Source organism: Marmota flaviventris, chromosome 14 (assembly GCF_047511675.1).
Source record: "Marmota flaviventris isolate mMarFla1 chromosome 14, mMarFla1.hap1, whole genome shotgun sequence".
Taxonomy (NCBI): Eukaryota; Metazoa; Chordata; class Mammalia; order Rodentia; family Sciuridae; genus Marmota; species Marmota flaviventris.
The window spans coordinates 56,613,137-56,626,753 of NC_092511.1; the positions used below are offsets into that span (position 1 = coordinate 56,613,137).

A 13,617-nucleotide genomic window follows, 5' to 3' on the forward strand; every position below is an offset into this window, starting at 1 on the left:
TGAGTACCTTGGATGATAAAAGGGAAACCCTCTACAGCATTTTTTTCAGACAGCTGATAAAGTTTGACAGCTTTAAAGAGGAAATGGAACTGACAGATGTCGGCAGAATCAAAGGGAAAATTCTGTGTTCCTCAGAGCCTCACTTCAGAACCATGAAGCATAGCCTGAAATTGGTAAAAATGCTGGTGAATGACATAATTCTATAAAGAAGTAAAATATTAATTTTTCACAAGTTAGTAGCTCTAAGAAAGACCTTTAAATTTTTTTTCTATTCTATTTTTTCCATTATTCTATTTCTTCTGTAAGACTGACTTTTTAACAGAAATGCAAAATGTCACAACAGTGGAAATTTTCACACACACCACAATACCAACTATATAACACTGAAGAAACATCAGAAATTTCCTGCTGTGTCATTTTCTGTTTCTTTAAAAAGTCTCATCTGTACTTCATCTTTTTTTCTTACGCAGCTAAACCACCAAGCAAATACATCACCCGATTCCTAAGAATTTGGAATCCTTTAAATTTTCAGTAGTTGATTTTTCATAGAGTACCCTTTTAATTCTCTCCTACTGTTCCTCCGAAAACCTAAAAATTTGATTCTAATTCTTGTTAATTAAATTTTAATAGAGACTCTAGTTGGATTTGTCAAAAGCAAGTTCATGATTTTTTGAGAATATGTAGGTGTTTTCTTTTAACTCTCCATGGGATAAACCATTTATTAGTTTTCTTAGTATTGAAATATTTCTTAGTACTGAAATATTCTCACATTCCTGGAATATTCTGCACACAGAATAGGTGAATGACAACAATAAGCAAAAACCTCCAATTTTGTGGAGCGTTTGTTTTATTTAACTTTATAAAATGCCCTGAGATTTAGTCCTTCCTTTTTTCTTACACAGAGACTATTTTGCTCTCACTGTTTCCATTTTGAGTTTTTCGTGCATGCGGCACCTCTCCTTCACGCCCACCTACACACCACACACACACACACACGCGCACACACACACACACACGTGCGCTATCATTTCAGCTTTCATTTCACTAATTTCAGATTTCCCTTTATTGTTACTGAGATAGTCTTTTGATCACTTCAATGTCAATTTGGAAATGGGAGCTGTCACCAGGAAGTCAGGTCCCCTAGAAATCCAGGCGATCATTCTGTCCAGGGCTCCTTCGAAGTTCACCTGGTGTTCCCTTGGGGCTTCTGCCGCATTTTCCGCCTCTCCACCACCATCGGGTATTTGAGTAAAGCTGACTCTACGGGTAACACTCTCCACACTGGAAGCCCTCTCTGTTCCTTTCATTCATTAACTGATAAAATGACAGAGCAGGGGAAATGGAGGGGTGGGTCTGACAGGGAGAGAATGTTAAGTGTGTGGTATAACATCTGGGTAGTATCACTGGCTGTGGGCTAAAGGATTAACTAACAGGTTTGGAAATGCAGGCCTGGGAAAGGCTGAAGTTGAAGTTCAGAGCAATCACTGATGTGTGAAAAAAAAAAATAAGCCTACTAGAATCTTTAAAAAAGATATTTTTTATCCTGCAAACACTTGAAGCAGCAACACAGAGAATAACAGACTCCTGTGTATACTCATCGCTGAAATTAAACATAATTAGATTTCTTTATGTCTGCATCTCTCCTTTTCTTTTCTTTACTTTGTTGAGATATTTTAAAACAAATCTCAGATGCAATGTCATTTTCCCCCCTTATGCCTAAGTAAGCATCTTTTAAAATATGAATATTTTATTCCTAACTACATTGCCCTGATCATGCTTAACAAAACTAATCAATAATTTTTGGCATCATTTATCTCCTATCCATAAACATAGTGCCTCAATGTGTGATGGGATTTTTTTTTATCAGGTTGTATCCCAGGCCCATCAATGGCAAGTAACTGCTCATTCTTCACACTCTCAGTAGAGTTAAAGGCTAAAATCAGGATTCCCAAAGACCAGGGAAGGCTCAGGAACTGACTGGAGCCCTATCTTAGGAAGGACAAAGTCTCTCAGGCTCCTGAGGTCCCAGGATTGATTGTCATTAGTCCCAGAACATTGTCACCTGGAAGGATCCTTACTGTGAAATGCAGGGCTCTCATTTGTGTTTCTGAAACACAAATAACTTCAAGCATCCTAATACATTATTTATTTATGAATGTTAATGACCAATGACGTGGAATGCCTTACCTAAAATGAGTGACGAGCTTTGACAATGGAGAGATCAATGCTTCTCTCAATGGCTTTAATTTGACACATTACTCAACAGAGCTTATGGGGCTAATTACCCCACAGTCCTACATGATATGAATTGTTCTTCCTTCTATTCACCCCTGGGAAGGCAGACAGTTTCCCTATAAGCAGTTAACCAGTCACATTACACAACTCAGGCTAAATTTACCAGCAGATTGCCAAATCTCCACTTTGCTTTGTGCTGAGGAAGAGGCAGCGCCAGGGCAGAGTTTAGTAGGAAGTGTTCACAATTCTGAGAGCTTCTTGTTATTACACTGGCTTCCTGTTATGCAGAGATGGGCGGAGAGAGCAGAGAGCGGCTGGGAAGGTGTTGCAACTGATGGAGATACACACACAGACCCAGAAGAGGTAACTGAACCCTAAATTCCTGGCTGCTGAGGCCTGCATTCAGGGAACAACTTTTAGATGTGTCCATCCATTAAGTTACATAAATTGGTCTCAAGGGTAAGTGTCCCGGGAAGGCCCGTGCGGTTTAATTTCAGAGTACACAGAGAGCGCCTCGGTGCAGTCGTCAGTTTTACAGCTTGTCTGTCTTCTGGAAGGGATAACATTTTTATTACCAAAGTTAACAATGATATTTAGAATTAAAATAAACCCAGAGAATGACAGGATAAGTTTGTCTAAAAGTCCAAATGACAGGTCTTTAATTGGAAAGATTTTAAAAGTCCTTTCCCCTCCCTGAACGGTGAGTGTTTTTAAATGGAGGGCAGCTTGCTTTATTCACAGAAAAAGAATTAAGAAAATGAGCCTTGCTGGGCGCAGTGGCGCACCCCTGTAATCCCAGAGGCTGGGGAGGCAGAAGCAGGAGGATCACGAGTTCAAAGCCAGCCTCAGCAACTGCGAGGCGCTAAGCAACTCAGTGAGACCCTAGCTCTGAATAAAATACAAAATAGGGCTGGGGATGTGGCTCAGTGGTCGAGTGCCCCTGAGTTCAAACCCCTGTACCCAAAATAAAGAGAGAAAGAAAGAAAAAAGAAAATGAGCCTTGAAGTTCTGTAGCCAAATGTCCTCATTTTCTTCTGGTGGAAACTGAGGTCCTTCATCCCAAATTCTGATCAAAGGCCGATCACAGGCTGTGTGTGTGGGGGGGGGTGGGGGGGTTGTGCACACATATGGGTTGTGCACATGTATACCATGCAGGGTGTGGGCGAGGATGGATGGACCTAGCTTTATCATTTCAAGAGCCAGTGGTGACAGCACTGCTGCCCCAGAGGCTCCCCAGGGGTTCTCATCTCCACCTGAGCACTGGGTCTGAGAGCTGGACCCACATTACTTAACTGTGTCTCCCTCCTCCCCACACCTTGGTCACACTTGGCTTTGATCTGAATATTTGCGTCTCTTCAATCAGCTTGGGCACAGACCACTGGTAAGATCAAGCTTATGACCTAATGTGTCCATTTTCCTGTTGGGTTTCGGCACAGCTCCGGTGGTGGGCTTGAGGTTTCAGTACCATTTCTCTGTGACTGTTTTTTCAAGGCTTACTGAGTCCTGCAGAGGATATGTTGGGCGGAAATAGTAGCACAGAGTTGTTTATGCATGATGTTGAGGCAAAATTCATGATGACAAACCCACTCAGCCTCAAGTGTTCTGTTACAGCAGCAGAAACAGACTAAGACAAGGTACTTCACATGGTAGGTTAGGAATTGTGGCTGTTTTCTTGCGCAGAGGAAGGATAGGGCTGTCTCTTCTGTCTCCATCTCTTATTCTCTAACTACCTTGATTTGTAATGTGGAAATTTTGCCTCATTTTTGCCTCTCTTTATCACTAGAATATATGCTCCTTTCTGGGCCGTGTAGCCTAAATAAGGATATTGGGCTTTGAAATCAGATTTCTAGCTGCGTAACTGAAGCAAATCATTTCACCTCTTCCAGCTTCAGTTCCTTGCCTTTAAAGCAGAGGTGACAATGTGGTATTTATCATGAAGAGTTAGTGTGAGCATTAAATGAAACTAATAATGCAAAATACTTGCTTTTCGGGCTGGGGTTGTGGCTCAGTGGTAGAGTGCTCGCCTAGCATGCACGAGGCTCTGGGTTCGAGCCTCAGCACCACATACATGTAAAATAAGGATACTGTGTCCATCTAAAACTTAAGAATAAATATTAAAAAAAAAACCCAAAGTACTTGCTTTGTGGCTAGTACATTTTAAGTACTCAATAAATCAATAAATAACTATTGGTTTTTATTGTTACTAGATTAGGGATTATATTTTCTATACGCCACTCTGTTTGAATGAGCTCAAGTGAATGTATCTAGAAGTTGCAAGATTAGGTAAATTTGCCAATATTTGTTAAAATATTAAATACCTTGAGGGCAGCTCTTAATTCATTCTAAAATATTTATTTCACCTACTCAGCAAATAATTACAAAAGTCCTTTAGTTATCCAGATGCTTCTTTAGGATATGGGGAGATCTTAAAAATCCCCAGGGAAATAACAACCTTATCTCTTGCATCTAGATTTGTCTGTCTCCATAGCCTGAAGTGGTAAATGCTTCCCTCAGCTAGTTTGCTCCGTGTTCAGCTTCTTTTTTGGTTTCTGAATATCTATCATGCTGCTTTTCTGCTCAGAGATTTTCAAGTCACTCATATCTCCTGGTTTTCACTTGCACCTCTTCCAAGCACTTTTTAAATCCTGAGGCTTCACCTGTCAAAACCAGAACTCTGGGGGAAACTGGAATCTCTCAGTCTACCTTTGAATTCCACACAGCCTCACTTGTCTGTTCAAAACAGACTTCCTTCTTTGCTTCCAATTATGGCTCTCCCAGCTCTGGGACCTCTTTAAAGTAGAATTATTTCTAGCTGAACTTAGATCCCCAGAACCAGATACTTTTCCCAGTGCAGACACAGTGCTCGGCCATTGTAGTTACTATGAGTTGAATGATTGATGGAAAAGACTAGCTAACCTGAGCCACTCAGAGATCTTTGCCTCCTGCTCCTTGCTACACCAAGAGCCAAGGTCTGTCCATCTGCCTTACTTCTGCCTTTTATAGTCTTTCCATTTCCATTAGCATCATCCTAACTTGGGCCCTCCCAGTTCATACTTAAGTTACTGCAATGTCCAGTTAATCTTCCTTTATCCACCTCTCTCCATCTTTTTACCCCTCATATCTTCCTTTCTTTTTCTCATTTAATATAAGATCAAGTGCATACTATAATAATGTTAAAATATAGCTTCTCTTCAGGAGGTGGATGCTGGGGGTCATCAGAGGCTTTTAGGAGAAGGAAACATGAGATTTGTGTTTTACAAGGACCATGTCTGTGCCTACTGGAGGAAGGAGAAGGTTTCTAGTGTTAGTTGGCTGGGAAGATGTCCCCTTTTAGTAAAATACAGAGACCATTGAAGGATGGCAGGTTGGTGTGTGGTTGTTGGTGCAGACAGGGAAATCATAGAAGGTCAGAAGGAGGTCAGTGATAAGCCTGGACAACAATGTGGTAAGCTTGAGAATCTCACTAGGTACATACAGACATACAGACAGCTGGGTAGATGGGGTCTGCAGCTCAGGAGACCCGTCTGCGATGAGACCAATTGTGCTCTATTTCCTTCTGGCACATTCCCTCATCTTCAGATCAAAACTCAACACAAACAGTCCAATAACATAACTCACCTGTGGTCCTCTTTTGCTCAGCAATGTGAAATGGCTCCCTGATACCTCTCAGGTTCAAGGTTGAGGTCTTACTCTGCCATCTAGAGCCACTTCTCTGGGACCCCCAGCCTGATTTCTCCATTTTTATGGCTCACTTAACCCCATACTTTGTAATGATAGCACTCAGATTCCAGGAAGTGAGTGCTGACCAACAGAATCAGAATCAAAAGTTTTCTCTATCTCTGATGTCCATTACTGTGGCCATGTGTTGCACTTGCGATGAGGCTGGTGTGACTGGTGAAATGAATTTTAGTTCAATTTACTTTAATTCATTGAAATGTAGACAGCCAGTCACAGTGGCTAATGTACTGGGCAGTGCACAACTAGCTAGGAGCCTGTTCTTTCTCTCTCTAATACAGTAAGGATGTGTTTCTAGTCTCACCAAGTTACCCACTTGCTCCAGAGTGTTCTATGAATCTTAAACAACTGCCTTCTCATCCTGGTCCACTGCAGCACCTCTGCAGTCCACACCTGACTCGGACCTCCTTCCCCAAGGGAACACGCATGATGTGTACAATGAATGGCTCACAAGCAAAGCTTATCATGGTTATTATTTTCATTATGAAAAACAGCTCCATTAATAGTAATAGATATCTTTGTTTATTTCATCCAGGAACAACTCACACCCATAAAGAAGAGACTGTTCAAAGAGATTAGCAAAGAAACTTAGTCAGAACCAAGGCCCACCTGGCTTTCTTCTCTGATATCTGAACCATCCCTTGATAGGTCTGGCTTGTGAACAATGCTGAGGGTTAAGATACAGATCACTCTTCACGTAGGACCCAAAATTCCCCTGTTTAGTCACTGGCTCACTGAGCACCTAGCTGTCAACCCTCCCTGCCCCCAGTGTTTGGGCCTTGTTATAGTAGTATAGAGGTCAGTGTGGAGCCATTATATCCTCTAACTTGTAGTGGGTGGCCCCAGGCCCATAGTCAAATCAATTTTAGTGGGATGAGAATAAGCACTGAAAAAATACTGGCTGGATATGTGGTGAGCGGCATCATTTGAAAATACAAAAGAAGGTAGTCAGGCCTTGGCCAGTCATAGGCTAACAGGTGGTTTGCCTTGCTGTCTCAAGGTTATCAAATCTCCTTTTGGCCAACTCTGAGAAAACAAGGTCCTCATACCTCTTGCTTTACCAGGCCATTCTGCAACACTCAGATGCTCCTAGGGGAAGGGGTTTGTTGTGGTTATTGTTGTTTTTGCCATGAAAAGGCATGAAAAATTCCCCAGAATTAAGCACAAACTGATATCCCTGCAACTGAGTTCTTCTATGCAGAGTGAATTCTCTTCAATCTGTGGTTGTCTTAGTGGCTCTTGCTAATGCCTGCCCCACCCCTTCTGTGCTTCTGGACACCTTTCACTTTTTCTGTCTCCCATAATGGTCCTAACAGAGTCTTTGGAGCTGGGCATTGTGGTGCAAGCCTATAATCCCAGCAGCTGGGGAGGCTGAAGCAGGAGGATTGCGAGTTCAAAGCCAGTCTCAGCAACTTAGTGAGGCCCCTAGCAACTCAGTGAGACCCTGTCTCCAAATACAATTTTTAAAAAAGGGCTGGGGAGGGGCTGGGGATGTGGCTCAAGCAGTAGCGCACTCGCCTGCCATGCGTGCGGCCCGGGTTCGATCCTCAACACCACAAACAAAGATGTTGTGTCCACTGAAAACTGAAAAATAAATTTAAAATTCTCTCTCTCTCTCTCTTAAAAAAAAAGAAATATTAAAAAAAGGGCTGGGAATATGACTCAGTGGTTGAGTGCCCCTGGGTTCAATCCCCAGAACCAAAACAAAAAACAAAAACCCAGAGTCTTTGGGTTTCTCTGGGTGGCCCAAGAGGCCTGAGTCCTTGTAGCCACTGTGTGACACCTGCTGATCTTCCCCTCTCCTGTGTGGTGTCCTTTTGTGGCCTCATGAAGGTTCCTTATTATATTACTGCAATAAGCACCACCACCCCATGTCTAATATCACTACAGGTGGATGATCACAAAAGTCACATTGGGATAAGCTACACAGAGACTATTAAGGTGGGATAGAATGCCCACATCTGATGGGCTGCCTTGCTCTTCCACTTTCTCTAAAAGTTTCATGTATGAACCACACTTTTCATTTCTGTCTGCCCTCTTTCTAGGGCAGATAAGCATCTTTGCAAGGTACATGTCTGACTTGGAGAGATACAGAGCTGAATATAGGCCTTCAAATTCCCTCCTCCCCACTGTACTCCTGCAGAAACCCTCCTGTAGTTCTTTTGGATCATTTGCACAGCCTTAGAGTAAGTGCTCAGCTCCAGTGAAAGACCTTGAAAACAGCAGATGGCTGAGGAACAAGATCTGAAACAAAGTTCTCTATTGGGTTGCCAGGAAACACTGACATGAAGCAAACCCTTTGCACAAATGTTGCCAAATTCTCATCAAAATACCAATTTTTACACTAATATTGAGTATACATACACTCTTGTGATGATGTTCATTTAGTTGGGGGCTGAGTGAGGTGCATCTTGAGACCTCTCCAGGTCCCTGTGGGAAGTAAGGAGTGACTTCAGCTGGAACCCAGGTGTGAGGGTATGTTACAGGAATGTGGACCCCTTGTGAGGGTCAAGAGACTGCAGTTAGGACAGAGTTCTCTGCAGACAGCACTACAGAACTGAAGGGCAGAACATTAAATGAGATGATAATTCTGAATACAACCGGAATTAATGGAATAAAGATTATCATTCTGTATAAAATTCTAGTATTTGAAAGTATGCTATAAACATGAATAAAAGCTGAGAACCATAAACCTGGAAGGAGATGGGAATAAAGGAATCAAAAGCAATGGGGAGAAATTGGCAATTAAAGGCACTAAATGTAGGAATGCAAGAAGAGAGGAAGTTTAATGATAGAGCAACATTTTGAAGAAAGAAGTTGAGGAAGCTCTCAGAAATGATCTCCATATTTGTAGTAGGATGTAAAGTCACTTTTGACAAAATAAGAGTGACATATGCTTACCTTTGTCCAGGGACAGTGCCAAATGGTTCGTTTGTTTAATCTCCACAAATATTCCATATAATAGGGGACTATGAGGAAAATGAGGCTCAGAGAATTTGTATAATTTATTCATGGTTAAGAAATCCAGGAAAGCAAAAACTGCTCTTTGATCAGGTGAAATGGGGGTAAGAGTGGAGCTGATGGCTTAGTTCAGCTATGTCTTGAATGTTCCAAGGATCAACAAATTCTGATACAGGGTTTGTAAAGATGGAAACTTCCTCCAGCAACCTTTGCCAGAAGAAAGAAATGCAGATGCTTTGTATGAGTAATTGTGGAGAACCAACATAAAGTCCAGGAGCCCTGGAGCTCTGAGTGGTTTTAGAGTCATGATTAAACTGGCTGGGAAAGAAGGAAGGTGGACATCAGAAGGAAATGTTGAATGGGGACCAGAGTGATTGATTGGTGCAGGCAAGGGAAAAAGAGAGAGTTGCCCTGGGTGAGAGTCACCCAGGAGGCACAGGTCAAGACCCAACTGAATGACCAGTTGTGGGAAGGCAAAAGTCAGTTATACCTTGCAGTGGGTGGAGGGGTCTGGCTTCAGGTCATCCTTCTGAGTTTTATTGGCAGTGACCACCTGACTGGAATGGTAATAGGAAGGCAATACCCAAGGCCTTTGGTTCAGCATAAAGGGCTGTAAATTCTCTCAGGGGGTAGGGGGACAGAAGGGTCCAGCACCTCACACTGAAGGAAAATCAAGGAAGTGCCAACTGCCTGATGGGGGTCACAAGGACAGCCCTAGGGATTTTAGTGGGGTCTTCTGGACAAGGACTCCACTGGACAGTGAGGTCAGAGCTAACACCCCAGCTCTTCCTTGGAACCCGTGGCTGTGGAAGAATGCCCAGGCAGCTTCCGGAGGCAAAAGCAGCTGCGTGGAACTCACCGTGAACCCTCAGAGCGAGGCATTATTTTTTTCTCCTCTCTCTTGTCAGATACTAACTCCCACGCAGGAAAAGGAAGCACCTTTTGTCAGATGCTGCGGCCACTTCCTTTTTAGAAGGCTCCAGCCAATCTTTCGCTTTGCAGAATGCGGGGGCTGGCAGCAGCTGCTGGCCGGCGGCTTGCGAGTCGCTGAGTCCGGCTGTGGTCAGCAGGGGCCCCTCGCTCCTCTCCCGGCCTTCGGGGGGGACTTTCTCTGATCCAGATCTGGACCCTTGAGCTGGACCCATTAGTGGCTGCACCCCGCTCCTCAGCCCCCTCGGGGCTTCCTCTTTTGCCTCCTCACTCGCCCTTTGCTCACTGGTTCATGTCCCTCGGTCAGTCGGCCTCTCTCTTCCTCTCTATAGCTCGGTCCAGGAGCGTGATGACCGGTGAGCAGATGGCGGCCTTTCACCCATCGTCCACTCCCAACCCCCTGGAAAGGCCCATCAAGATGGGATGGCTGAAGAAGCAGAGGTCAATCGTGAAAAACTGGCAGCAGAGGTACTTTGTGCTGAGGGCACAGCAACTCTACTACTACAAGGACGAGGAGGACATGAAGCCGCAGGTACGGGCATTTGTCCCCATTAATATGGCTCTCCCTCTGCAGGCACAGAAGAGGCCGGGCTGGGGCCAGGTTAGACAGCACCTAAACTCACGTGGGCCTTCTCAATAGAGCTGCACACATATCCATCTGTGGGGAGCTTGCTTTTGCTTTTTTTTTTTATTATATTCTAGATACATAAATGTAGCAAAGATGACAGGAGCACTGTCCCCAGTGCATTGCTTCCTAAGTGCATTGCTAAGTCAAGGATCCCATTGTGGTGGCAACACTGAGTCAAGGGCTCAGAGAGTTCATTTGGGCTCAGGAAAACTGATTTGGGGGCTCTTTGATTTGTTCCTTTGATCAGTATATATTGATCATTTGTGATGTTTGAACATAAGGCATTGAAACGTTAGCGTTCTAATGCCAGATGGTATGTTGCATACTGAAAATTAACCAGTGAGTAAAATGGGTAAAAATGCTGCCATATGGAGCTTAGAAAGATAGAATATAAACATAATAAGGAAAAGTATGTAGATTGTTAGAAAAAAGATTAGTTCTAGGAGGAAAAAAATTGAATGAGTAAGGGATATGGAGAAGTTGGGGAGGTGTTGCAATTTTAAATAGGGTGGTCAGAGTGGCCCTGTGAAGAGGGTGATATTTTAGGAGAGGGAGTTATCGTGGCAGATCTTGGGAAGCAGCATTCCAGGCAGAGGTGATAGCCCCCATGAAACCTAAAGGGGAGCATGGGTGGCCTGTGTGGATAGTAGCAGGAGGTCATTGTGGCAGGGAGAGAGCTGGAAATGAGAACCAGAGAGGATGAGGCCAATGAATTGAGGGCTGAAGTCAGAGTTTGGGGTGGGGGATACTGATCGTGAAGGGCAATATAGGCCTCTCTGAGAACTTGAGCATTTATATTGAGTATCACAGGTGGCATTGCAGGTTTCTGAGCAGAGAGGTGACATCTTTTAGTTTATGGCTCTGGGTACCATGCTCTAAATATAGCTCTGGGTACCATGCTCTAAAATAAATGGAGGCTGGAACAGGACACAAGGCAATCTAGGTGAGAGGCTGTGCTATTTAGAATCACAGTGGGCTAGAAGCATGTGGTCAGACTTCGGAGGTGCTTTCAAGGTAGAGTGAGCAGGGTTTCCTGATGGCATGCACAAGGCTGTAAGAGTAGGGTTAGCGATCCCAATTTTTGGGCCTAGGACTTTCTTCCTCACTTTATGGATTCTTTGTGGCCATTGTGGTATGTGAGAGAAAGAGAAGATTCCAGATGTAAGCTGGATGTCTTGGGACAACCAGGATGCCTGGGTACCCACCTAGAGCTTTTGTCTGTGTAGGTGAATAGGTGGTCTTGACTGAAAAGAGTGAGGATAAGAATGTGTGGATATGGACAGGTGAAGCCAAAATCAAATAGTCATTTTGGAAGAGGACAGCAGTTTTGGAAGGCAGTCTTGAGGACCAGCAGCAGATGAGCAGGACTTGGTTAACCATGCATCCCTTGATGGCTCTGAGTGTTTTGAGTGTCTGTCACTCTAGAGGCTGAGGAAGGGCCCCAGAGTCCCTACCACACACTTTGTTATTGCTGGTGTCCTGTGTGTGGTAACCAGACTTCCTTTTCTTTGTGAACAACTCAGACCTTAGCAGAGGTGAGCAATTCCAGGCCAAGACAGTGGTGGTTGGTGCATTGAGACAGTGTGGGAAGTTATCCCATCTGCAATGAGTGAGGGAGGTGTCAGTCCTTTTTGACCATCCCCAAAGCAGTGGAAAAGGCCGCTGGGTGACTTTTGCTTCTGTGAAGTGTAGAGAGTGAAAATTAGCAAAAGTTGTGTTCTTGTCCTGGTTCCACAATTGGTCATGTAATTATTTAGTTTTTCTGGGTGCTTCTTTCTTCTTTTATATAATGAGACAATACTATATTGCCTGCATTTGTTTCGTGATCCAATGATATGAAGCATGTGTAAGAAACTGTTTTGTAGAAACAGACTAATGCTGAAGGGTAAAATTAGTATTTGGAGGTCCTTGCTTCTTCCCCTTACTTCTAGGAGGAGGAAACCCAAGGCTTATCAGGATTTGGTTAGCCTGAGATAATTAGGTAAAGCTTCAAAGATTATTTATTTTTAAGAAATCTATTGAATGTAATTCACCAATGCCCTATGGAAAATTAGAAAAACTACACAGCCTCTCAACAGGTAGCTGTATAAAGCATTTGTTAAAATCTAACAATATTTTCAGATGCAGAAAATTTAAAAATAAAGTTTTTAGAATTCCTTCGGAAGAATGAGTATATTTTACTATATATAGTCATGTGTATTTTGATTATAAAAGTTATACATGTGCATGGTAGGAAATTTGAAAAATGTAGAAAACCCAAAGAAAAAAATTACAATCCCATCAATAAGAAATAAAAGTTCAGTATTCCCTATACATAGACATTTGGAAAGTCATCTATTGTAAATGTAAAATTAGTATAATAATACTTAATTTAAAAAGTAATAATGTATCATGAATAGTGCCCCTTAATATTGACATTATTCTGTGATATAAATAATAATAGTGGCAAAATAATCTATCAGATGGATATTCTGTATTTTATTTAACTAATTTCTTACTGTTGGGAATTTGGACTAACATCTAGGTATTATCACAAACAAGAATTAAGTGGCCATACTTATAGACTGCATACACTCATAATTATTTCATTACAATAAAGAAAAATCTACTTAAAATACTATTACTATACTGTCACTTAACATTGTTTTGGGATTCCTAGTAATGAAATGAAATGAAAGTTTTACAGACAAGAGCAAAGGTACATTTCCACATTGCATTTCACACCATTCATGATTCTAGATTAAGACTTAAATGTAAAAAAATAAATTTATAAAAATACCAAATGAACATGTAGTTATCTGCATGATCTTTAAGAAGCTAAAGTTTATTAAAGCACAACAAAGATGACATGAGGGAAAAATTAATTTCATAAATAAAAATTATATCTTAAAAATCAGCATAATAAAATAAAACTTCAAGAAAAAATGCATGTATTTCTGATAAACAAATTTTCTTAATATTCAAAATATTTGTCCGAATCCATGAGACAGTTCAAATGACTTAAGAGAAAATGAGCAATGATTCAAAGGGGCAATTTATCTAAGAAATACGATGGCCAGTAAACATACGTTAAAAAGTTAAATCTCGTGAAAGACAAGCAATGTAAAATATTGAGACAACACTGTCCC

The 13,617-nt window shown here is 42.2% G+C and overlaps 1 protein-coding gene across 3 annotated transcripts in view; it reads left to right on the top strand.

Annotated features, from left to right (window-relative positions):
* Positions 1 to 13,617, top strand: part of Arhgap25 (Rho GTPase activating protein 25) — a 98,908-nt gene that overhangs the window by 33,034 nt on the left and 52,257 nt on the right. Inside the window, exons 1-2 of one of the 3 annotated variants that reach the window (XM_027934613.3) lie at positions 2,496 to 2,598; positions 10,194 to 10,393. In XM_027934613.3, the coding sequence (XP_027790414.1) occupies positions 10,211 to 10,393 (183 nt within the window). In that variant the 5' untranslated portion in view covers positions 2,496 to 2,598; positions 10,194 to 10,210. Of the gene's footprint in view, positions 1 to 2,495; positions 2,599 to 2,676; positions 2,695 to 10,193; positions 10,394 to 13,617 lie in introns of those variants that run through there. The other 2 variants (XM_071601664.1, XM_027934612.3) reach the window with 2 other exon arrangements.